At 46.9% G+C, this 25,318-nt stretch overlaps 4 protein-coding genes across 4 annotated transcripts; 2 read left to right on the top strand and 2 right to left on the bottom strand.

Annotated features, from left to right (window-relative positions):
• The first annotated feature begins 1,918 nt into the window (after window positions 1-1,918).
• LOC127777372 (probable calcium-binding protein CML29) lies at window positions 1,919-2,695 on the top strand. Its single transcript, XM_052303953.1, has one exon. The coding sequence runs from the start codon at window positions 2,014-2,016 to the stop codon at window positions 2,524-2,526; it is 513 nt and encodes a 170-aa protein (XP_052159913.1). The 5' UTR covers window positions 1,919-2,013; the 3' UTR covers window positions 2,527-2,695.
• Window positions 2,696-3,005: 310 nt separating this feature from the next.
• LOC127778117 (probable mediator of RNA polymerase II transcription subunit 26c) lies at window positions 3,006-3,830 on the bottom strand. Its single transcript, XM_052304773.1, has one exon. The coding sequence runs from the start codon at window positions 3,828-3,830 to the stop codon at window positions 3,006-3,008; it is 825 nt and encodes a 274-aa protein (XP_052160733.1).
• Window positions 3,831-12,133: 8,303 nt separating this feature from the next.
• Window positions 12,134-17,688, top strand: LOC127777994 (IAA-amino acid hydrolase ILR1-like 6). The gene is made up of 3 exons (XM_052304625.1): window positions 12,134-12,763; window positions 14,499-14,624; window positions 16,339-17,688. The coding sequence occupies exons 1-3, from the start codon at window positions 12,230-12,232 to the stop codon at window positions 17,203-17,205; spliced, it is 1,527 nt and encodes a 508-aa protein (XP_052160585.1). The 5' UTR covers window positions 12,134-12,229; the 3' UTR covers window positions 17,206-17,688.
• Window positions 17,689-22,299: 4,611 nt separating this feature from the next.
• Window positions 22,300-23,479, bottom strand: LOC127775479 (thaumatin-like protein). The gene has a single exon (XM_052301728.1). It carries the CDS (start codon window positions 23,376-23,378, stop codon window positions 22,623-22,625), a length of 756 nt encoding a protein of 251 aa, XP_052157688.1. The 5' UTR covers window positions 23,379-23,479; the 3' UTR covers window positions 22,300-22,622.
• Window positions 23,480-25,318: the final 1,839 nt, after the last annotated feature.

The following is a 25,318-nucleotide window of genomic DNA, read 5'->3' as shown; positions in this document are numbered from 1 at the left end:
TTTTATTGATTAATCCGTACTAACCCATCAGTTGATAATCAAATTGTCAATTTCTTAATTTCACTGACTTGTCATGTGATATAATCAAACACAAACTTATGTTTCAACTAACCAAAACCAGGAGCTGTGATTCATACAATGTAAGCTCATTCTTGGCCGTCTGTTCTAACACACTTTACCTTTACTTTTATATATCCGTTAAAAACTGGGTAAATTAGCTCGAAAGCCTTAAATATGAAGCTGACGTATAGGACCGGAACCACAGATCAGTGACAATGTGACATGCGTGTGCTATTTCAATTTGTAACTCAATATTAATATATGGTGTAATAACCTTGGACTGATTCAAGAATCATCATATGGTTCACATTGTACTACTACAGTGACATCATGGCTCACCAGCTCCCTCAAAACTGTACAGTTTGCTGCTAGCTCATCACTCATCAGGTATACGTAACCCTGAGATTAGTTGTAAGATGGAGACTGGATGCATTTATGATTTATGAACTGTTGTCTCTGAATCTATGATCTTGGATCTAGCTCTTGCCCAATAGCATGGCCGGCCAGATACATATATGTATCTGCAATTCTGCCTATTCGTACAAGACCTGTTCTTCTGAATTCTGGAACCATTGGAGAGAAATTTCAGGTCCATGAGCATTATCCACTACTGATGAATGCTGCATAGCCTGAAAGTTTTCTCGGTGACTTTCTGAGTTTTTGACAGGTTCCTAGGGTTTTCGGAAGACTGATCAATCGGTCAATTAAAGGAGCTGCGTGCGTATTCGCCTCTCTGAAGTTTTGAAAGTCGTACATATGTATGTACACGTTGAAAAGGAGCAGTTTGATGGATATTTATCGGTTTCAACCACGTGGAAAAAATGTCCCCTTGGAAATATATCTCCCTACCTTTCTAAACCCTGTCTCGGTTGTTAGACAGCTACTGAAGAATTAGTCTATGAAAAGACTCTGCTAAAGAAATTCAGGCATATGGTTACCAATTCGTTGACCAACGATGCCTCGCAGTAGGCAGCTGAAAGGGGGTGAGAAGAAGAAAGCTCATGGCAACTCAGCCCATGAAGAAAGACTTGGACAGGCCCATGGAGAGATGAAATATTCACAGCCCATAAGAGGCCCAACCTGCCCTGTTTCCGCGTTTGAGCAAGATTTTACTGAGGTTACTGTTTTTCTGTCAGTCACTTCAGATGTTTCTTGTTCCTACACTTCGCTGCTTCAGTGCTTACTAATACTCCTTTAATTCTAAAATAAACCACACATCCTAATAATATGAACAAAAGGTCTATTTAGATTTATAGTACTAGAATGTATTACATATCGTATTAGATTGATTAACTTTGGGAGGAAGGAGTACCGGTTACGAAAAATTCTGGAAAAATTTTGTTTGTCAGATGTAGTGTGCATGTGTGGCATTGCATCAGAAATGAGAATCAAAAGGCTTAGCTTAGGTCCTGTTTAGTTCCTATGTAAAATTTTTTTACCATATAACATCGAATATTTGGACACATGTATGGAGTATTAAATATAGAAAAAAAACTAATTACACAGATTGCATGTAAATTGCGATACGAATCTTTTAAACCTAATTACTCCATGATTTGACAATGTGGTGCTATAGTAAGTATTTGCTAATGACAGATTAATTAGACTTAACAAATTCGTCTCACAATTTAAGGGCGGAAACTATAATTTGTTTTGTTATTAGTCTATGTTAATACTTTAAATTTGTATTCGTATATCCGATGTGACACGCTAAAACTTTTCTTCTCGCGGGCCTTATCCTTCCATCGCCATTGGCATCCCAAGAACGGAACAAGATGCTCCATTATTGTGCTCCATGTCGACACAAAGCGAACAAGGTTCATATTCCTTCTTCTCCTTCTTAAGGCTGCACCCTTCGAGCGAGCCGATCGAGCTCCGAGCAAGAAGCTCTATCTTCTCCTCTCCTTGTCAACCTAGCTAGTAGCTAGGTAAGTTACCTCGATCGTGCAGGCGATGGCAACGCCGGCAGGAGGACGGCCGTCGCAGCCGCAGCCGCAGGCGCAGCAGCTGTCGGTGGATTTCGAGGCGCTGAGCTACATCAGCAGCCTCGTGGAGGCGTTCCAGGCGTTCGACTCCGACAACGACGGCCTCGTCACGGCGCCGGAGCTGAGGGGCCTCCTGGCGTCGCTCGGCCTCGACAAGCCGGAGCACGAGGTGCGCGACATGCTGGCGCGCGCCGACGCCGACCGCGACGGGAAGCTCAGCGTGGAGGAGCTCCTGGACGTGATGAACGCCGGGCAGCTCGGCCTGGGCGCGCTCGGCGCGCTGCTGCAGTCCGCCGTGCCGGCGCTCGAGTCCGCGGCGGGGCCCGACGGCGTCCTCGGCGCCGATGAGCTCGCCAGGCTGCTCAGCGTCATGGGCACCGCCAGCGTCGAGGACTGCATGGAGATCATCGCCTGCATGGACGGCGACGGCGACGGCGCCATCAGTGTCGAGGAGTTCAGGCTCATGGCCCAGCTGCTCTAGCTTACTATCCACTCCGTAGGCTCTACCAAACATGTACTTTGCAAGAAGCTACGCGTTGTTGGAGAATACTTGATGATGGTTTTAGCAATAAGAGATCGAGTTTATCAACTCTGAACTCTGAATTTTGAATTCGAACTCTGAACTGAGCACAGCTGAAGCTTTGATCCTATCAGAAACCCAGGAAGTGATAATGATTCTCCTCAAGCCCTAATGAATCATTGCGTTATTCTAGAGTACCAAGCTGATATGAATGACACACGACTTCGATTGACACGATACTATGTCGCACAACAAAATTTGCTCGAATTTAAGAGGGAGACAAGAATAGCTCGTTGATTTCATTGAAACAAACATCAAATTGATTGTTGTTTACATAAGTACACGAGTAATCCACGTCGAGCAGGATTAACTCAAAAGAATCAGTTCATTACGCACATCAATTTACAGAGAGATGGGCGATCTGAGAGCAAGAAACAATTCTAGAATCTACGACGCAACGACGACGTGTGCGAGGCAACTCTAGATCGGTTCCGCTCCTGCACGATCGGGTGCCTCTTCCGCTGCTGCTGCTTCGGCGCCTCGATCACCTTGATTGTGCGCTGCCGCTTCGCGTCCTCTGCTTCTTGATAACCTTCGCGGAGCTTGCGCTTCGCAGCGTTCATGGCCTTCTCGTCGGTACCGCACGACGCGGCACTCTCGCGGCGGAAGCTTCCGACGGCGGCCGGCAGCTTCTCCCGCGGCGGCTCCATCTTGGCCATCGTGACATGACTGCCGCCGGCGACCGGAGCACTCTGCTTCTTGGGGAACGACGGCTGTGAGGAGTTTGCCGTCTTCTTGGGCGGCGATGGCTGCAGGATCTTGGCGTGATGGTCGTCGGCCTCGTCGGGCTCCAGCGCCTGGGAGAGCTTCTCCATGGCGGCTGCGGCCTTGAGGAGCTCGTCCTTGACGGAGGCCCTCCACGCGCGGACGATGCCGGTGGCGAGGCCGCGGACTCGCTCCGACGGGTGGTTCCTCAGCGCGCCGACGTCCTGCGCGAGGTCGGTGGAGGCCAGCATCTTGGGCATCGCCGGCACCAGCTCCAGCGTCAGGAGCGCCTCGACCATCATCTCGTCGAGCACGACGCGGAGCTCCTCCGCCACCGCCTCGTCGTCCGTCGCGCTGCAGAGCATCGCCACCACCTTGTCTGTCGCGTCGCGGAACTCCTTGCGGGAGATGCCCGGCTCGGCGGCCTCGATGGCGGCGTGGATGGAGGCGAACGCCGGGAAGAAGCGCTTCCACCGCCGGAGAATGCCTTGCTCCGCCATGTCGAGGTCGAGGTCGAGGTCGCTGGATGGAGGATCTGGAGATTGGTGGAGATCACCGGGGGGAGGAGGGATGCGAGAGATTGAGACGCGCTGAGGTTGGACAAGGGCTTCCTTTGCAGCCCGCCTTATGTCGTGGCGCCAACTCGAGTTCGAATCGGAGACGGTGAGACGGTGAGGAGGTTAGAGTCCGGTTCGAATTCGTGGCGCCAAATCCGAGTCGGTGTCGCGCGGTGACATTGCAAATTCCAAATGGATTCGCGAAGGAGATGGGCCTGCTGGTTCGTGTGGGCCGAAGGGTTGGCAACAACAATGTGGGCCTGTCAGTATTTGGGGCAACGACATGGGCTTGGCCTTTCCTCTATCGATCTGTTTCATTCTGGGCTGGTCAATTTCTGAATAAATTTCAGAGAACCTACGCTCGGTTGGCTAGCGTCGCCAGGTGAGCGAGCAGCCCGCGCGGGTTCGATCTCTGGGATCGCAACGCGATGCGTCTCACCAGCGGTTTTTTCCTATTTTATTGGGAATGACTTCGGTTGGTCCTGGCTAGGTAATAGGATCGCAACTCGCGTCTCACCAGGTGTTTTTTCCTATTTCTTCGGGACTGACTTTGGTTGGTCCCGGCTAGGTAACAGGGTACACACGCGTGCGGGCGTGTTCAGTGGGACTGCACGTTTCCCGTGCACTGGAGCCTAGTGCCTCCAATCTCATTCCTAGCGTGTGTTAGGGACGCGCACGCGTGTGTGTGCATGTGTCGTGGTGTGAGTGCGGTGTGTGTAAGTGTACTTTCTGAGTTATACCCTTCTCAGAAAAAAGAGAATAAATTTCAGAGAAATCGAACTTGAAGCATTTTTCTCCTCTGCAAAAAAAAAGTTCCTCTTACTCTTAGCACCAAAACCTTTTTAAACAGTTCATGAATATGCATTGAGATGCTAAGAAATGTCGATATATATTGGTACCGGTACATTTAAATGCATCATAGTGAACATCACTAACAATATCCGAGGTTTGATGGTGGTGGAGCATCGGTGCATCAGCCATGGACTCGCAGGTGGTGGACGACAGGTGAAAACCTAGCCCGGCCTTAGCCAGGCCAGCAACAACGGCATTTCGAGCGTCCTCCCCTCCTGAGGGCGTTGTCGAGCCGTCTCATCTCCTCCAGTGGAACTGTCGGGTGAAAATCTAATCTTGGCTCTTTTTGAGACCTTGATAGATGGCGGCGGTGGTTTTTCGTTGCTCCTCTCCCTAGAGACATCATTTAGGCAGCCCTGGCTAAATCCTCCAGTCTTTTGGTGCAAGTTCACTCTCTAGATGCATGTCCTCTTGATCAGTACCTTAGCTTATGTAAGTTGGCCACATCGAAAGGTCTAGGGAGAGAGCGGTTCCATCCTTCTCTCTCAACCCCCCCTTCTCTCTCTCAATCCTAGAGAGGTGACTATATTTGGGGTTTGGTGTCAGTTGTTAGGGATAAGTTCGGGCAACCTCAGCTATAGTTCCTCTGTTGGCCTAGCGGCGGCCAATCACGCTTATCAATGGCCGGTTCGGTGCTAGTTTTCTCCCGGGTTTGTATTTAGTACTGTCAGTGCGTAGGAGGTGAAAAATCTTTGTATTTTTTCTTGGTTACGACTTTCCAGGATTATAATCTTATAATTTTTTTTCTATTAATATGAACTTCATACTGGTTGATGTGAGTTGTTAAAAAAAACTAACAATATATGTCTGCCTCTCGGTTAATTACTCGTAAGAACGGTGAGAAACTAACTTGATGATGATGATGCTTACGCTTGCTAACCTTACGCACCTGGTCGGGCAGTTCAACAACTACTAGTAAGATGCAGCACATGGCACTATCAAAAGAAAGACACATGTTAGTACTACAGTACAGTGACGGTGCCACTGCCGACCGCACCTAAGCTCAATTAACACCCTGCAAACAGTGTCCAGGACCGCGAATTCTCATCGCAATTCGCAATCAGCAACTACTCCCTTGCTAACTTTGCTATCAAGTATCAACGCACACCTGTGTGCGACCGTCAGCTCGCTGTCTCAGCTATTGCCTCTTCCGTGCACGCACCCCGCACGTACCAAAAGTAGCAGTTTTACATCCTGTTTTTTTCTAAACAAAAACCAAAAGTCTCTTTTGAACGAATAAAAACCAAAAATTACTCGAGTTGTTTTTGAAAATTTTACCGACCAGGACGGTTTGTACTACTAAATGTTTTTGAACGGACGAATGGTACAATGCACTCGAGCCGGTCACATCATGGGCAACGGCATGGATCGGTCGGGCACATGCCGTGTTGTGTTCGATCAGATTAATTCAGAGCAAAGCAGCGGCAGTGTGTCATATTCTAGCCGATGGTTTGGTCAGCGAGTGTCACGACGGCTCACCTGCGCTGTCAATGCAGCCGCTCCCAATCAGAATCAGGGACTCGTGTGTCTGTCAGGTCGGCACACGCATTTTCCTCGTGCGCGCCGTACTTGGCATCACCGGCGCCACGGTATGTCAGTCAGATGGACACTGTCGCACGTTTCTTCCAAGTGCGTAACTGCGTGTCATGCCTGCCCATTGTTAGTAGGAGTACTCTCTCTATAAAAAAAATCATTTACATTTAGTATATCCTAATACAATAAATATAAACAAGACAACCTTATATATTAATTAGGATGTGAAAACTCGTATTAGGCTATGACACATCCTAGTACAAAAAAATTTAGATATAAAATATAAATGTTCAGATTCGTTGTCACAGTTTAATACTCCCTCTGGGGCACGGTCTCTAAAAAACAATTTAACTATTATTTTTATTATAATATGTATAAAAGTGTTAATAAATATATTATCTTATTAAAGTCCTTTTAAGACTAATCTATACATGTAGTCATCATATTTAAAAGACAAATATTTTAAAAATAATTAATAATTAAAGATTCTAAAGTTTAACCCTTATTCTTGTCTAAAACGATAAGTATTATCACCTTGGAGAAAGTACGATATTAGCTTTTTCTTTTTTAATGGATGGAGTACTACATATGAGCAGTAGGGAGGAGAAGAAAATTGTGCCCTTGGTATTATAAAAGAAGAGGATATACTAGGCTACGAGTACTAGAGAATACTATGTACGAGGCAGTGAATTATTGGAAAGAAAACAATGGGCAACTTGATCATAACCTTAACATTGGAGTGAACGGATATTCCAGTTAGGTAGTAGGTACTGCGTTGGAGTACTGTATATCACTGAGTAGTGACTGTATATGGGCCACTATCATGTACCAACCGGTAGTCCAGATCTTTAAATACAGTGGTTCATTACGATGATATACCTTCCGTCGTAAAATAAATTTATTTTTTATCATTCGTACGCGAAAAAAAGAGATCAAAATACTCTCATATTCTCAAATCTTAATGTAATTATTTCTCTCTTTATCTATTCAAATGTATTTATTCTCTAATTTTGCAAACTCAGATGCAATAATTATTTTAAAAAAACTTATTTTGTAACAAAGGTTGGAGCTAAAAATAAATTTATTCTAAGATAGAGAGATAGAGCCTGTATTTCATTACCTGAATCGGTAGGTCTGCATGCTTCCCAAAAGGAAAAAAGAGTAGGCTGCCTGAAAAAATAGGTAGGCTTGTTTGCTTGTGGGAATATACAACTTGCTTACGCCGTAGTATTAGGTTTCATCACGTTTTTTCCGAGTGCTAAAAACCCCATCCAATCACGTTGATTTGAGAAGCAGAAAATTGATTGGGTATATATATGTGTTAGTCAATATACTCCTCAATAAGAGTACAAAAGAAACAGTAGCTCGACTAGTTTACTCGTAATAGGTTAGCTGGTACTACTGAAACTAGAAACATCCATATATCAACCAGACAACGGAACGACATGCCTAAAGACGACTATATTATTGTACGCTTAATTCATTGAATTCTAGATGTAGAAATTGGTTGCCCAGTTGTTGTGTCTACTGCGGCATATGGTTCCATGCCACTCAAAATCAGAAAAGGAGATGGCCCATTTGATCTCCATTTTCCCTTGCTTTTAGGTAATTTGCGTTTTATTTTTATCCTCTTTTGGTCTCTTAAGTCCCCGTGGCAAAGTAACTGCTTCCAAAAGCTACTACGTTTTTCTTTTGCATACTACTACCATTTGTTAGGACGTCTCTACTTAATCATGATTAAATGACAATGACCCACACATTAAAGATTGGACCAGACGCAAGCTCTTAAAAAAGAAATTAAAAAAGAGGGCCAACTACAAACCTAATATATCGCCTCAAGGGGACATGTTCCAAAGGGACTGTAAAAATCATAGTGACATGGACATTTCACCACATCAATGAAACTCTCTTAAAAATATCAGCCTTTTACCACGTGTGACAAGTGGAAATGTGTTAAGTGGAGGCGTGAGGTTGCCGAGTCCAGTTGGCTAATATGGTTTTCAGCAATCAATTAGTATCTTTTACGAATATCGACGGTAATTCGGAATGGAGATAACAGCACCGGAGCCTAGACAGTCGTCCGACCTATGTGGGAGATGCCTCTGTCACTAAAGACGTTTGATGCCAGCATTGCATGCATCTTCAACATCTTGAAAAATAAAAATAAAAGAGGTACAGCCTGTACAATGAGTTTAGCTAAACTAGTTAGGTTTCTTGTGATGGAATTTACCTATTGTGTTCGTATTTATAATTAATTATTCTTTAATGCATGATAGGTGTCGTGTTTATCGATAACGAGATATTCGTAATGACTTCATCAATCTTAGGATATATCAACAATTTGTCACGGAATTCCAAACATACTCATAGGAGTAGACCGTGGTAGGAGGTGCGTGTGTCGGTGTCATAGGAGTAGACCACGGTAGGATGTACGTGTGTCCATCTACAGGTTAGGTGTGCATATGTGTTTGTATCATAATTTTTTTTTTAAAAAAAAAACCCAAAAGGAACGTGGCCTCCACAGTAACTAAGGGATAGAGGCACAGCTGCAGGGCTGACCTAGTACACCCTAAAGGCTTGTTTAGTTACCTTTAAACTTTCAACTTTTTCGTCACATCAAATGTTTGGACAAATGCATTGAGCATTAAATATGGACAAACAAAAACCAATTATACAGTTTGCATGTAAATTGCGAGACGAATCTTTCGAGTCTAATTACGCCATGATTTGACAATGTAGTGCTATAGTAACATTTGCTAATGACAGATTAATTAGGCTTAATATATTCGTCTCGCAGTTTATAGGTGAATTATGTAATTTGTTTTGTTATTATTCTATGTTTAATACTTTAAATATGTGTCTATATACGTTAAATTTTTTCGCGAAAACAACTAAACACGGCTAAAACGTGGCTAAAAACAGGTGAATCTAACGTTTCCAGGATAAGGGACTATATGATGGCTAGCTGATGCCCGTTTCCACCATAGTAAAAAAATCCGGACCGGTAAGTGAGTCGGCCGACCTCTTGGTTGAGCGGTCCACCGGTCCGACCAGTGACCCGGGCGGTCGAACCGCGGTTCACAAAGTACATGTATATTACATATTCACTCATATACACCTTCATTGGATGGCCTGATGGCTAGTTATTTGCTCTTGTAACCCTTGGACCCGGGTTCGAATCCCATGTAGCGCACCATTTCTTACTATTTTTGCCAAAAAAAAAAAAGACCACCAGCTGCACCAAATGGGCCTTTAAACAGCCCACTGTGGCCCATTAGTATGGCTAGCCGGTTCAACCAGTGCCGGTTTAGTGTCCGGTCCGCCAAAAACCGGCCGGTTCATCCGGTTTAGAGCAGTTCGATTGCATGTCCGGTTCATCCGGTTCAAAGCGGTTCGATTGCATGTCCGGTCTTTAAAGGAAACCGAACCGTGGTCACCTCTGGTTCCGGTTTTTTCTGGTCGAACCGCCGGTCCGGTCTGGTTTTTTCCACTATGGTTTCCACCACGAGTGGAAGGTGCCTCGTCGTGTGCGTTCACGCATGACTCCCACACACACACAGCAGCAGTAGTGCCGACCAACTTGGCCTGCAATGTCCTACTTGCATGTCCGGTCTTTAAAGGAAACCGAACCGTGGTCACTTCTAGTTCCGGTTTTTTCTGGTCAAACCGTCGGTCCGGTCTGATTTTTTCCACTATGGTTTCCACCACGAGTGGAAGGTGCCTCGTCGTGTGTGTTCACGCATGGCTCCCACGCACACACAGCAGCAGTAGTGCCGACCAACTTGGTCTGCAATGTCCTACTAGTAGATGGTGGTCTATTAGTATTACTACGTGCACCCAATGGTTTTCCTCGGTTGTGCTGGCTAGATACGAGTGCGACTGCGACCTGTGTTTGTGTGTTCCCTGTGGTACTACTCGGATTGTTGTATTTTTCACAACAGCTGAGTTGGATGGATGACTTGTGCGTCCTTCGTGATACTGCCCATCTATGTGTTGTATGATGCTAGTATACCTTATTAGAAATTGACACTTCAAAGGAAGGTAGGGGAAATGTGGAGGTTACCAATAAATTATACTCCCTCCTTGGTGAGACTAAAACTTAGGATGGGTTCATGGTAACTCCGTGGTATCTAAAACGATGCTAGCCATTAGCGTGTAATTAGTTGAATATTAATTATTATAAACCCAAAAATATGTTTATTTGTCTTTATAAGGAACTTCTATAAAAAAAGTTTATTTTAAAAAAGAAAGCACCCACCGTATATCAGTTTGAGAGTGTGCTAAAGGAAAGCGATGAAGTTGCAACTTCCAAATAAATAAACAGACGGGACCTTAACGTATATATGATGATAAATATACATGGCTTAGTGCAATCCCCATGATATTCATATCCTCCATATCATAAAGAATTAGTTGACGTTACTTTTCCAGTGCAAACATTACTAATTTATATTCGAATCTAATGATGCTCCTCTTTCATAATGTTTTGGATGGTGTTTAGAAACCATTTCTTATATAAGACATGGTTTACTTCTCTTTCTTAATTACCTCACTTGTCACATCATGTTTTTTTTCTATAGTAACTTATTTAATTCTATGGACATGTTGTATTGTGAATGTCCTTAGTATAGTCGTTTTAATGTATAGTTAAGATCAATATGCCATTTGAAAAGGTCATCCTTATATGATGGATATTCCAACGCAATTAATGTGGAAAACATGTTACAATTAGTATGTATACATATTGGAATTGTTTTCAAACATCAGGGAGAAAAAGGGCAGCAGGTAGTATCAAATAGTACATGTGCAGCAGCGAGAAAAGGACACAAGTTAGAGCAGTGACACTGAAATTCCATCTCACAGAAGTGCTAGAGTTTTTAAAATTACAAGTGGAACATGTCTGTTTGATACTCTATACTGCTCAAGATGCCACATTTGCAATTGTAAACACTTCCCAAAGAGAAACAAGAAAAAGAAAGAAATCAGTCCTATTCATAACAATCATACATCTCAACAGAAACCTGTGACCCAAAATAAATACAGAGGATTGTGACTAGGTGATGAGGACCTGAGGTGTTGTGGCGTCCACACTGCAAATGCATCGCTCTGAAAGCTGCCTGCAGTTGGAGGTTTTCCAAGCTCGGGCGACATCATCCTGTGTGTTACTGTTTCTGCCTGCTGCCCTCGATCCGACGCTATCCCTACACTGTTTGGCAGGACGCAGAGGACCAGGGATCAAATCCTGAGCGTCCATTCGAAGCAAAATATGGAAATCAGAAAAAAAAAAGAGATAAAAGAAATCACCAAAGAAAAGTTTGCTTATTGGCAAAACGGCAGCCGGATGCATGTGTCCTGTTGCTGCTATTTTTTTGAAAAAAAATTGGGTCGTGTACTTTAATTGATCCAAACTTCATCTCCTTGTAAGGTGCAATCATTAGAAAAATGAAGAGGATCACGGGTGTATTACTCAGAAGTCAGAACATAGTAGATTAATGGTTAGCAAATGGTGTTGACGATGATAGGCAACATTAGACGCTACACTGGATGAGACAGTCATCAACAAGGCATGCGATGAAGGCACTAACTAATTGGGGGGCAAAAAAAAAAATAATGAAATTCTCAGGCGCCACTACTGATGCGTCACTGTCAGTGTGGGCCCCACCTAACACAAATAATGTGACAGCAAGTGGTTAGCAATAATACAAGGCAACGAGCACGAGCGAAATTGAAAAAGGTGGAGGAAATAATTAATTAATTTAATTAATTGATTGACACAAGTAGAAGCAGATAAAAATGGAAAAAAAGGAAAAGGAGGAAAGGAAAAAAAAAATTCTGCAGCGCTGGCTTAATTTAATCCCCTCCATTCCGGATGCCTCTCCCTCCATTTTTTGCCCCCTCGACTGCAGTCTGCAGCCCTACTCCCCCACAAGCGCGACGCAAGCAAGGTGTTTGTCGAAATGGAGCACGGTGGCCACGAGCTCGCCGTCGTCGTCCTCGTCTTGCTGCTTCTCGTGTCCGCCACCTCGTGCACGTTCCTGGAGGAGGACGTGATTCTTGGCACGGTGGAGGAGGCGAAGGTGGCGAGGCTGGGTGGCGGCGGCGGTGGCGGCAGCAAGGGCGCGAACGCGAGCACGAGGAGAGCGGACAACACCTGCGCCGGCGTCGGCGTCGGCGGCGGCGGCGGCGGTGGCGGTGGCGGTGGAGGGGGTGGGAGAGGGAGGTTTTACGTGGGGTGGAAGGAGGAGATTGCCGGGATGGCGGGGCGGCCGGAGACGGCGGCGTGGCTGCGCGCGGTGCGGCGGCGGATCCACGAGCGGCCGGAGCTGGCGTACGAGGAGGTGGAGACGAGCCGGCTGGTGCGCGACGAGCTGGACGCCATGGGCGTCGGGTTCCGCCACCCGGTCGCCCGCACCGGCGTCGTCGCCAACATCGGCACCGGCCGGCCGCCGGTGGTCGCGCTCCGGGCCGACATGGACGCGCTGCCCATCCAGGTACGCGCGAATCGCGACGCCGACTCCTTTTGCACGCGGTGCACGTGCCATCCATCACTACTCACCGGCATACTTGCTGCTACTAATATCCAGCTCCTTTATAATTCGTTCTTTAATTTTCGCCTCGAAATTATTTGGGTGGATTAATTAGGATTACTACTCTGTAAACCAGTAATGACAAAGAAACTATAGTTACAAATGAGAGGTTTGCTTTTCTAAGCCTTTCATCTCATTTGGCGCGAATTCGTTACGACAAGTGTAAAATGCAGCAGTGTTAGCATGACTATTTGCTGACCAAAAACATTTTCATTTTTTTTTTTGCGTCTTTGTTTTTGTTTATAAAAGACCTTTTTGGGGTTGATCCAGACTGTGTGTGTGCATGTGGGAATTGGAGTAGTGACTATACCTGGAGGTACACAGTACACTCTGCTAGGCACACGGATGTACCCTTTCTTGTGAAAAATGTGAGATTCTCTGGTCTCTTATACTTGGTTAGTGACTGACAAGTGGGGCTCACTTTTTGCTGGTCATTAAGCCTTCAATATTTTTAAAAAAAAACTGAAAAAGAAAAGGAATCTGATGGCAAATTAGTAATGCATTTCCGATGCACTCCCGGAAATGCTTTCACGACCACCGATAAAAACAGTGACAGTACTAAAACTTTACTCTGAAGGAGTATTTTCTGAACTTTCTATAGAGATTGACAGCAACAAAGCAGAACCCCAAAATCAAAAGCTGAAATTTTTGTCACTGTCTGTTTTCTGAATGAGACAAATGAGTTAGAAGCATATCGTTAGGCATATCACGGTGATTAGGGTGTGCCAGATTGTATTGCTGTAGTTCAACAGAGGCTCTGAAAGGCAGGTAAAAGAAAAGGAGAGGACGCAGTTGATCGGCTGGAACACGTCGCTGGGTCACTTCGTCTTTGGTTCTTCTCACCTGTGAGGGCCCGTTTAGTTCCCTAAAATTTTTTTCCAAAAACATCACATCGAATCTTTGGACACATGCATGAAGCATTAAATATAAATAAAAAGAAAAATTAATTACACAGTTATGGAGGAAATCGCGAAACGAATCTTTTAAACTTAATTAATCCGTGATTAGCCATAAGTTTTACAGTAACCCAAACGTGCTAATGACGGCTTAATTAATCTTAAAAGATTCGTCTCGCGGTTTCCAGACGAGTTTTGAAATTAGTTTTTTCATTCGTGTCCGAAAACCCCTTCCGATATCCGGTCAAACGTTCGATGTGACACCCAAAAATTTGCTTTTCTCCAACTAAACACACCCTCAGTTTGTGACAAGATCGCAAGAATCGATTCTCCCACGAGCAGCAGAAAGAAGGATCGCTGCATTTCATCGCCATCGCCATCTCGATCTGCTTCACCCCTTGCTGTTTGGACTGTCATCACGGAATCTTCAGAGTTCAGAGATCGAGCGTTGCATCACGCCATCACTGTTCACCGATGTGAAAAAACAGAAGCAAAACTTTCGTAAGCACGTTCCTTCAGAAGGAAAAAAAATCTCATGGAATCATTGATTCATTCCCCAAATGGCCAGAAAAGTCGTGCTTCGTGAGTGCCCAGAAACGGGCCGTTTTTAGGACTAAAGCGAACCTTTCGTTGTCTGTTGATGCATGCGTGTTTGGCCGTTTTGGCACCCCGTTTTGATAAATTCATCGTGCAATTTTGATAAAATCTGACGCCTTTTTTTTCATTTTTCCTTTTCTGTTCAGGAAGCAGTGGAATGGGAGCACAAGAGCAAGAACCCAGGGAAGATGCACGCCTGCGGCCACGACGCGCATGTGGCGATGCTCCTCGGCGCCGCCAAGATACTCAAGGCTCGCGAGCACCATCTCAGGGTACGTCTACTGACTAGATTCTTCTCTGAATACTTTAAAAATGGTTCTTCTTTGTCTGAATCTCTGAATTTTTCAGTGTGTCTCGTGATCTCGTCTCGTCTCGTGCGTATATAGTTGTAGGAGTAGTTTTTTCTCTAAATTCTTTAAAAATGGTTGTTTGTCTGAATTTCTCAATGTGTCTAGTCTCGTGCATGTACACCATAGTTGTAGCTTCTGTCGGTTTGTGCGTAGCTCTTGCCGTGCAAGCGATGGTTTGTACTACCATGAGAGAGCTAGCTGCCCGCCCCTAGATTTGCATCATGGAAAAGGTGCAAATGCTTAAATTGTTATCATAAGACGCGCGTAATGTGTTAAAAGTCCAGGTATGATGTCGCCGCGTCATGGTTTGGTGTCAGCATCAGGTGTCATCCAAGGACAGCTTTAGGAAGGAAACCATTTGCATTACCCAAAACAAACTTTGCTTCGTGTTTTCAGCATGCACTGATTGTACTAAGTATAGCTGGCATCAGTGGAATGATTATTCTCTTGATTGTTTTTCTGATGTGATAAGAGATATTGGCGCAACATTCCTTCAGTTTAGTGGTGAGTAGTACTAGATTCTTCCTGCTTAGTTCTTGGCTTTTTTAGTTTTCTCTCTGAAACTTGAGAGCACATGCTTAGTGGAGAGTGGAGATTGAGAAGCTCCTTTTCTGCTTGCTTTAGTACTATACCAGTACTAGGTAGGCGTAATTGGTTGAGGATAAATATTGAGGTGATAAGGGGATCAATTCTTGCTCAATGGAAGTGAGTTAGACAGATGTGTATCTAGGCCCTCAAGTTCTAATTCAGTAGAAATGTCCCAATCTACTCTTTTACTTCCTAATAGAATGTTAAAACCACCAGGTCAGTTTCTTTAAACTTAAACGTACTCGTTACTCCCTCCGTCAATAAATATTGCTCCTAATATATAAGAATAATTAACCATTTGCCACTCTTACAAGTGGTGATAAATGATTTGCCACTAAACCCACATGTCATAAACAACTAGTGGCAAATTTTTAATTGTGGCAAAAAAATTAAATGTATCTAATACGGAGTATATGGTAAGCATTTCTTTGGAGTTTTAGCAGAGATTAAGGTGTTGAGATGAAATTTCTTTGATGCCCCTAGGATTTCAACTTATATAGTACGATAATAGGACAGCCGGTACGTGTTGTCATGTCGATGTGAAACTGTGTCCCAACGTTCATCAAGAATGACCCTACGCCAACTACTCTGTCGTATGTGTGGCGACAAAACTCAGCATTTTTAAGGAATTTTGGTACAAGAAAAGTGCTATGGAATGTGAGCTGGATTTCAGTTCTGGCTTCACAGAACAATTCACTTTGCATCGAGAAATTCCTTTTTGGTACTACAAGAGGGAAGTGCTCTGGAGTGTGGGCTGGATTTCAGTTCGGAGTTCAGACTTCATAGAACAATTCACATTTGCATTAAGAAAGTTTTGGTACGAGGGAAGTTCTATGCCGCGTGAATTGGATTTTAATTCAGACTTCATAAAACAATTCTGACCATATCATTCTTACTGCAACTAATTACTTAAATTTTGACCGCACCAATTAATCTCTTTGCCAATACTGATCTTACCATTCCTAAAACAGGAAGAAACTGTGTTTATTTGGAAGCTACTGCAAGTAATTAACTGAAGTGACCATGGTTTGAATTTTCATGTGTGCAGGGTACAGTGAGGCTACTGTTCCAGCCAGCCGAGGAGTCGGGCGCTGGCGCCAAGCGGATGATCGAAGGCGGCGCGCTGGAGGACGTGGAGGCGATCTTCGCCGTCCACGTGTCGCACCAGCATCCGACGTCCGTGATCGGCTCCAGGACCGGCCCTCTGCTCGCCGGCTGCGGCTTCTTCAAGGCCGTCATCCACGGCGGCCGCCGCTCCGGCGACGCCGTCCTCGCCGCCGCATCCACCATCATCAGCCTGCAGAGCATCGTGTCCCGCGAGGCGGATCCCCTCGACTCGCAGGTGGTGTCTGTGGCCATGGTGAACGGCAGCGATCACCCGGCGGCGACGGCGAGGGCGGCGGCGGCGGCGGAGGAGGAGGAGTTCGTGCTGGGCGGCACGTTCCGGGCGTTCTCGAACGCGAGCTTCTACCAGGTGCGGCGGCGGATCGAGGAGGTGATCACGGCGCAGGCGAGGGTGCACGGGTGCGAGGCGGCGGTGGACTTCTTCGAGAACCAGAGCTTCTACCCGCCGACGGTGAACGACGCGCGGATGTACGCGCACGTGAAGGCGGTCGCCGGCGAGCTCCTCGGCGCCGGGAGCTACCGCGACGTGCCGCCGATGATGGGCGCCGAGGACTTCTCCTTCTACTCCCAGGTCGTCCCCGCCGGGTTCTACTACATCGGCGTGCGCAACGAGACGCTCGGCTCCGTCCACACCGGCCACTCCCCCTACTTCATGATCGACGAGGACGTCCTCCCCACCGGCGCCGCCTTCCACGCCGCCATCGCGGAGCGCTACCTCGCCAACCACTCGCCTTCCTCCTCCTCCTCCTCCGACTCCGACGACCCGGACGTCGAGCTGGAGGCGTCGTGACCGAGCAAGGGAGCCCGGCAAAGTCAGTCGATCAGCGCGCCGCGCCGCGGGAGCGCGCCACGCCGGTTGGTGGTGGGCTGGACTGGTGATTTTGGGCCCATTTCGCGGTGGGCTTTGTCGCGAGCCATAGGGATCGGTGTTTTTGCCCTGCCATGGGGAAATTTAGGTGGGAGGGATTAATCTGAGGAAAAAGTCCACTTTTACTCCCTTAATGTATACCGAATCTAATTCGTACCCCTCAACCAGAAAACCGGTTAGGATGACTCCCCTAATTACTAAAACTGGTACAAATAGACTCCCTCGGCGGTTTCAAGGGCGGTTTTGCTGACGTGGCGGTGTTGACTTGGTCTTCGTCCCACGTGGCGTTGACGTGGCACTGATGTAAGATTAGATTTAAAAATATATATGTGGGACCAATTTGTCATTCACACACAAAAATTATAATAGGATCCACTGACTTGTGGGGTCCACATGTCATTCTCTTTCCAACCTTTATGCCTCCCTCTCTCTCCCTTATCTCTCTCTTTCTCTTCCCGTCGGCGAGCAGCGCGGAGAGCTTGCCGAGGGCACGGATGGCGGAGCAGAGGGCGGCGAGGGAGCGGAGTGGAGGGCGCCAAGGGAGTGCGTGAAGCCGTGAAGCCGTGGGCGGCAGTGGGTGGAGAAGGCCGGCGTGAAGGCCGGGCAGAGCGGCGGCATCGAGAGCTGCCAGTCGCTGCGGTCGCTCCTGTCGCGTATCCTACAGCGAGGCGACGGCGGCGGCAGCGGTGGGAAGCTCGAGTGCCGGGTACGGCTGCCGTGGCGGTACAGCTCCACCTCCGTGTTGATGCGATGTTGTTAACACTCCGCCGCTGCCGGTAGTGGCGGCGGCGGCGGCAGCGGTGGGAAGTTCGGGTGCTGGATGCGGCTACCGGCGCCGGCCAATGTCAAGGTCATCGGGAGGGCCCCGGAGTTGTCCCTCGACACGCCGCGGAGTTCTTGTACACTCGACGAGCGGAGAAATGGTATAATTCTTGTCGTGCGCGGCGCCGGTGCAGTGCCGGAGACGAGAGCGATGACACGGAGGAGGTGACTGACACGTCGGCGTCCTTCGCCGCCAAGGAGGGCGTCATCGCCGCCAAGATGGACGACGTGGCGGCAAGAAGGCCAAGGACGGTGGCGACGGTGGCACGGTGCTGGTGACGGTGGACGGCAATGTGGAGCTGGAGATGGAGATGCTACTGAAGGCGTCGGCGTACATCCTAGGCGTGGCGGGCAGCAGCATCATGTACATGGCGGTGCTAGACGACGGCGCCGTGCTGGCGGTGCGCAGGATTGGCAGCGACGACGCATCGTCCGCGGCATGGCGAGAGGGCTGGCTTTCCTCCACGACAAGAAGTTCGTGCGGCAACGTCCGGCCGAGCAACATCCTGCTCGACGCCGACATGGAGCCGCTATTGGCGGACCTCGGAATCCACTGGCTCATCCGCGGCGGGGGCACGCTCAAGCCGGCAGCAGCGGCAGCGCCGGAGCGGTTCGGGAGCAAGCGGTCGGCGAAGTGCTTGCCGGACCTGTCGCCGCCGGGCGCGAGGCCGCTGGCGGGGCCGTCCGGGTCCGGCGACGCGGCGGCGCAGTACCAGGAGAGGAGCGAGCCAGAGCTGATGCTGAGCAGCAACAACCACACCCTCGTCTACACCTGCGACAATGTGCAGTGCAGTGCCCGCACAACAACTACGCGCTCGGCTTCCTCGACCGCTTGCTCTGCTGTTTCTTTTTGGGGGATTTGGGGGAAAAGATAGAGGGAGAAGATGGCTGACAAGTGGGCCCTACGCTTTTTATATTTTCTCCTATCACTTATATGTGGGCCTTATCTGTATTTTGGTGACTGGGCTGACACGTCAGCACAATAGACCAAGTCAGCATGCCACGTCAGCAAAACTACCCTCTAAAACCACTTAGGGAGTCAATTTGTACCGGTTTTAGTAATTGGGGGAGTCGTCTTAACCGGTTTTCTGGTTGAGGGGTACGAATTAGATTCGGTGTATATTTAAGGGAGTAAAGTGGACTTTTTCCTTAATCTGATGAGAAAATGGGATGAACGTACGTTGAAAATGTACAGATTTTGTGTTAGACGTTTCATTGGATTTGTTGCACGAAGTTTCCGAAAATGTTGCAAGGAACCCTTGCACGTTTGTTGCAACGAGAAAACAGATGTGTTTTACCATTGCATTTGAAAGCTGTGCAACTTATCCAAACGTTGTTTACAGCAAAGCGAATCAATGACGTGACATTTCTGTACATTCTTAACCCTAGCCTGTGTTCAATGGATATGCTACTCGATGTCCAGCAAATCAACTGAGCATTTCTGAGATGAATTATGATGGTAATCTTGTAGGATCAACAAATTAATCTACGACTTCTCATGACCTTCTTTCGAATCGAGCATCTGTGCCGGAAAATTCCAGTTCTTCATGGTCAAAATGAGGGCCAGCGCCTCACCAAATGTTCGGTCCATTTCTGAAGAATTTGGCCGACCGAGCTTGCGTCAGGCATTCAGTTCAGGCTTCAGAATCCGGAGGCGCCGTACGTTGGAATGCCGTCTCTCAGGCCGTTGCGAGCACTCCCGCGTTTACTACAGTTTAAAGCCTGAAATTGTGTGATGGCTCGAGACCCCTTTTGGCTTAGGTGAGGTGCCAAAGTGATTGGCCGCTGATTTCGACCATCTTTTCAGCACGAGTTCCATTACCTTGATTTGTTTTCGGTAGAGAGAAAATTGCAGTGAAGGAATGCCGAAACAACACATTCCACAAGGGACTAAATATGTCTAAATGTTCATAATCATATATTCATAATCCTTGCCATTCAAAAAAATAGAATCATATTCCTTTGGTTCAACCAGAAAGTTTTCTGCAGCCAAACTTCAGACCACCAAACTATCAATCTAATCAGTCTCCTGCCAAACACCGCCTCCTACCATTGCCAAACAAATTGCAGCAAAACTAAATTTCTGAAACAGCAAAACTAGTTGTAGCAAATCATTTCGCTTTGAGAAAAAAAGGAGAGAAAAGAAGGGACACATTTCAACGCATGCCTCTTTGTTCTTTTACAACAAGATGTGCCATTGCATGCACTGATGCAGATGCAGTGCAGGGCGGTGCGAATTTGGACGGTTTCGAGGCAACAAGTCCACCACTTCTACCTCTGCACACGAACGACCACGAGTCCACGATATCATGTGCTTCCCCATCCTGCTGCCCTACATTTTGTCCGGTTCTAGCACCGTGCACACGTATGCTGCCGGCATGATCAGCTGATCTCACATGACGGGGGAGAAAGGTAGTATGGTAGTAGATCGCTTGATCTGTCCGTGTAGTTGTTGAAACCTGATGAAGCTTTTGAAACCAAATAACCATTGGATCCGATGTCCCTTTATTACACTTTTCTCATGCTCTGAAAAAAGTTTGGATCGCATCACATGTCCTTGGATCTTTTTCACACTTTCTTTCTTTTCAGCGAGCAATTTTATCAGAGTATGTACTCCACTTCTCTGCAGACAAATCTGATCAGTCAAGTGATCAAGCCAGATTTATTCTAAGAGTTTTTGGTCCCTGTAGATCTGCAATGGCTTCAGGATCGATCATGCCTGCCGTCTGAAGAAATGTACTAATCAGTACTCCACTCCGTGTGGTAGTACTCCATAATTAGTACAGTTTCACGAATGCAGTAACGGCAATAATTATGCAGGCTCGGATCATCCTGCACTGAAAAAGGCAAGGGAAACAAAGTTGGAGTAAATTGCCTGCACCTGACCATGTGTTTACCACTCCACAGCAACAACATTCATCAGAGAATCCTAAGAACCAAAACTGTCAAGGAGTACACAATGTGGTAGGTACACATTGTTGGGAGTGGCAAACTGGCAACCAAACACCATGGCCTAGGGTGTGTTTAGTTCCACGCCAAAATTAAAAGTTTGATTAAAATTAAAATGATGTGATGTAAAAGTTAAAAGTTTGTGTACATATAGAAGTTCGATGTGACGATTTATGGTTCAAAGTTTGATTCTAAACCGGGCCTGCCTAGTAAAGAATCAGATCCAATTGAATACACTATGCAGGAGGTTATCAAAAGTTTTTTTTTAAAAAAAAAGAGAAAAAGAATGTCTGTATGAAAGAGCAAGACAGGGGAGTAGGAGTAGCTTCGAGTTTCAACAGAGATGGACCACGGTTGAACTTGTGGAGGCAAGCAAGAAGGTCTCTGCATTTTGTGGAATCCAATGAGCCATTGATTTGTCACCCACCTCGGTTAATAACTCTAGTGCAGCTAGAGAGGAGAAGTATAACTTATATTAGAGTAAACATGTATAGTAAATGAGCTATAAGGTTATTTCTTTTTTTCTCCTTCTCTCTATCTCTCACCTATATATTTAATGTATTTATCTTGAAGTATGTGAATAGCTAGCTCTTGCATGAGAGCCAATCCTCTGCATTTTTTAAATTCTCTTTTCTCCACATAAGCATATAGTTGGCTTATAGTCTGCTATTATACTTGCTCTTAAAGGAGACCTCGAAACCGGCACGCCGATCAATCATGGTGTTCCGTGACAAAAAGCTCGCTAGCTGGACTGATGCAGCGCACTGCTCAACGCTGCGTCCCGACGAGAGACTGGCCAGTAGCCACAGCCACCAGGTCACCAGCAGCAGTGCCACACTGCCACTAGTACGAGTCATCAAGAACCATTGTAGTAAAAGGCCTTTTACAGTGCTGAGCACAAACAGAAATGCAGATCAAAGTTCTGAACTCATCACCGTCCTCCAATGAGGCAATGGCTGAGTGAAAGTCGATTCCTGAAGCACATTAGCTACTTCAAACTTCAAAGTTTAAACACATTACCAACTAAACTCAACTGAAGTTTAGTTCAATGAAGTTTAGAAGTTTGGTTAAAATTAGTATGATGTGATAGAAAAGTTACGTGTGTATGAAAGATTTGATGTGATGAAAAGTTGAAAGTTTATAAAAAAACTTTGGAACTAACCAGGGCCACTCAAGTGGCAGTACTCCAGTAATAAGTGAAAGTAAAATGCATATCTTGCTCAGGTGCACCAAAACCAGCTGAAATTGAACGGAAACAAACATATTACTAGTTTCAGTTCTTCCATATACCCATATACCTCCTCCTTTCCCGGCCTACCAGTGGTAGACCATCAGATCTCCTCACATTATACCCAAACCAACCGCTAAAACTACAGTACAACCCACTGGTTTAATGCTAATAATAGTATTATTATTATTATGGCACTAATACATGACGCATCAACAGCATCAAGAAGAACCAAGAACATCAGCAACAACAATGCCATGCACCATGACTAAAGCTAGCGTCTTTGCCATTGTTCATGATGAGTGGGAAGCAAATCTTTGCTTGGGTTGGGTTACGCTGTCTAGCGGCGGTGCGGGCAGAAGGTGACGATGTAGGACGCACCGGCGGAGCAGGTGAGGATGGAGGTCGGGTCGTCGTAGGCGTAGGAGTAGGCCTTGGGGCACGCCGTCTTGAACAGCCGGGAGTACGCCGTCGGCTTGCACTGCTGCGGGCTCCCGAACTGGCCGGTGCAGCAGTACTGCGGCGCGCCGTAGGCGGCGCAGGCGCTGCGGCATCCGACGACGCGGTTGTCGCCGCCGCCGCCGCGGACGGCGAGGCCGGCGGGGCAGACGCGGTTGAGGTCGCTGATGCACCCCGCGGGGACGCAGTTGGCGCCGGAGCCGTGGGACGGGGTCATGGCGATGGGGATGTTGTAGCCGTCGACGAGGCTCACGTCGTAGAAGTCCTGCGCGGCCGGGGTGGACGCGAGTGTGATCTCCGCCAGCGTGGCCGGCGGCGCGCCGCCGGCGCCGTTGCAGTAGAGCGCCCCGCCGCAGTCGCCCGTGGCGCAGCGGCCGCGCCCCGCGGCGTCGAAGCTGCAGCCCTGGCGGCCCCAGACGCGGCCGGACCAGCCGGCGGGGAGGCGGATGGAGGTGGCGCGGTTGGGCGCCAGCTGGAACCCGCCGCGCGCGAGCAGCTCCTTGCCGGCGCTCGGCTGGATGCCCGGCCACACCGTCTCCGCGCACCGGTTGTACAGCGCCAGCGTCGCCGCCGACGCGTCGCCCGCGAGCAGCAGCGCGACGACGAGCCCCGCCGCGACCCGCACCGCCATCGCCATTGCTCCCTGCAAAGCTCGCGCTGCGGTACACTACACTGGAGTGAGTGTGACAGTGTGAGCGTGAGCTTGCAGTGTGTTCGACCGCGCGGTTTTGTGGGGACGTATTTAACGAGGGGTTTTGAGCGTGAAATGGTTGTTACAGTGAAATAGTACTAGCTGGGCTGGTGGGGTTTTTGGCTTGCGAAAAGAAAAAGGTTGGGTAATTTGGCTGGGAGTGAAAGGTTCGCTGTAAAGTTTAAGCTCAACCAATGGAGAACAGTACAAATCAACAGTACTCTCTCGACTTTTAACATCTTTTGGTTGGGGGTGGGGAAACGACTTTGGTCACGTGCGAACTGCAAACACGACACGACAGAGATCGGCCGAGACGAGAGTAGTAGAAATTACCACACCATGATAGTCGTATAGGGTGTAAACTATGAGTGTAAACGTGGTCAATTCATAGGTGTTATAAATTTTTAGCCTTACCAAATTACTCCCTCCGTTAACTTCAAAACTAACTTCGGTCTACCAACCTGAACAACGACATCTAGGTTCGTGACCAAAAGTTAAGTTTTATGGGATAAAAAAAAGTACGTTGCTAAGTGGCCTCAATTGCTCCATGTTGGAGTGTAGCCATTAGCTAGTGATTCCTTCGTCTCGTAAAAATCCAACATATTACTGAATGTGACACATGTTATTACAAACAAATCTAGACATATGGTTTTTTTAGACGGAGGGAGTAGGCTCTAAGGCCATTCGAGATTTTGAGCCACGTTATCGTGGGTCGTGCCCCTACGAACAACACGAGCCTTTTATTTGGACGTGTGAACCTTGTCAGATTGTCAGAAGGAAGACACCTAGTGACGGACAAAACTGTGTTGGGGTGGTCATGCTCATGCCCCGGTGAGCGTCGGTCCCTTTTGTCGTCGTCGCCGAGGTTCTACCGCCGCCACCTCTCGAGGTCAAATCCGACGAGCTCGGTAGCGTGGAGTGGCCGTCGTCGCTATCATCGAGATGCCACGGCCGCCCGAGACTAGATCCAATGAACCACAAGTCAGATTTGGCAGAGAAGGAGGGACGATGACGACACCTTGACAAGGAATTGGACAGGTGTGGCACCGATGGAATGTGGAGGGAGAGCGATGCCAATGGTGAGAAGAAGGGAGAGCGGCGGAGATGGTGAGGAAGAATGATGCCGGCGATGGGAGGTAGGGAGAGCGGTGGAGAGGGGGATGAAGAGCTAAGGTCCCCATCGTTTGGCTTATTAAGAAATAAAAATGAATTTGTAGGTAAAACTTTTATAAATGTGTTATTGGTGACTTAAAAGCCAATGTTGAAAAAGAAACTACGTTGAAAATATCTCAAAATCAATCTCAAAATTAAGCTAAAAATTCAAAATTTAGCTTTTTTTTTTGGTTGATTAGGCCATCTGATGGGAGCCTACACTGTGTGGGGTAGAGTGGCAGAAAGGTGGAAGGAGAGCTGTGCCGACATAGGGATAGAACCGCGGTGAGGGGGGAAGAGCTACGCGTCAGTGGGGGAGGATGCATGTGGGTATAGAACGATACCATTTTACTCATGCGCGGATAAACAAACAAACAAACATGCAATTATAGCATTACTCTTACACATGTAAACGAATAGATATGCAACTATAGCATTTACTCTTGCACGAGTAAATGAATAGACATCGGTCAGATCATGAATAATTTGGGAAGATCTCAAAGTACGTCATTTTGATCTTCTTTTCTAAGTCAAACTTTATAATTAAGTTTATAGAGATGTGTAATGACTTTTGTAACACCAAATTAGTTCCATTAAATGTAATATTGAATATATTTTGATAAAATGTTTATTTGGTATTGAAAATGTTTCTATATTTTTCTATAAACTTGATCAAAGTTAAAAAAAAGTTTAATTTAAGTCAAATGACTTACTCACTCCGTCCCATAATATAA

This window comes from Oryza glaberrima, chromosome 6 (genome assembly GCF_000147395.1).
Source record: "Oryza glaberrima chromosome 6, OglaRS2, whole genome shotgun sequence".
NCBI classification, from domain to species: Eukaryota; Viridiplantae; Streptophyta; class Magnoliopsida; order Poales; family Poaceae; genus Oryza; species Oryza glaberrima.
Note: the sequence above shows the minus strand (reverse complement) of the source record. Positions and strands in the feature narration are given on the sequence as shown.

Bases quoted from the DNA above. Each gene is read 5' to 3' on its own strand.
- LOC127778117 (XM_052304773.1), bottom strand. From the start codon at position 3,830: ATGGCGGAGCAAGGCATTCTCCGGCGGTGGAAGCGCTTCTTCCCGGCG.
- LOC127777372 (XM_052303953.1), top strand. From the start codon at position 2,014: ATGGCAACGCCGGCAGGAGGACGGCCGTCGCAGCCGCAGCCGCAGGCG.
- LOC127775479 (XM_052301728.1), bottom strand. From the start codon at position 23,378: ATGGCGATGGCGGTGCGGGTCGCGGCGGGGCTCGTCGTCGCGCTGCTG.
- LOC127777994 (XM_052304625.1), top strand. From the start codon at position 12,230: ATGGAGCACGGTGGCCACGAGCTCGCCGTCGTCGTCCTCGTCTTGCTG. The intron at 12,764-14,498 runs GTACGCGCGAAT...TTTTCTGTTCAG, and splicing joins TGGACGCGCTGCCCATCCAG to GAAGCAGTGGAATGGGAGCA. The intron at 14,625-16,338 runs GTACGTCTACTG...TCATGTGTGCAG, and splicing joins CTCGCGAGCACCATCTCAGG to GGTACAGTGAGGCTACTGTT.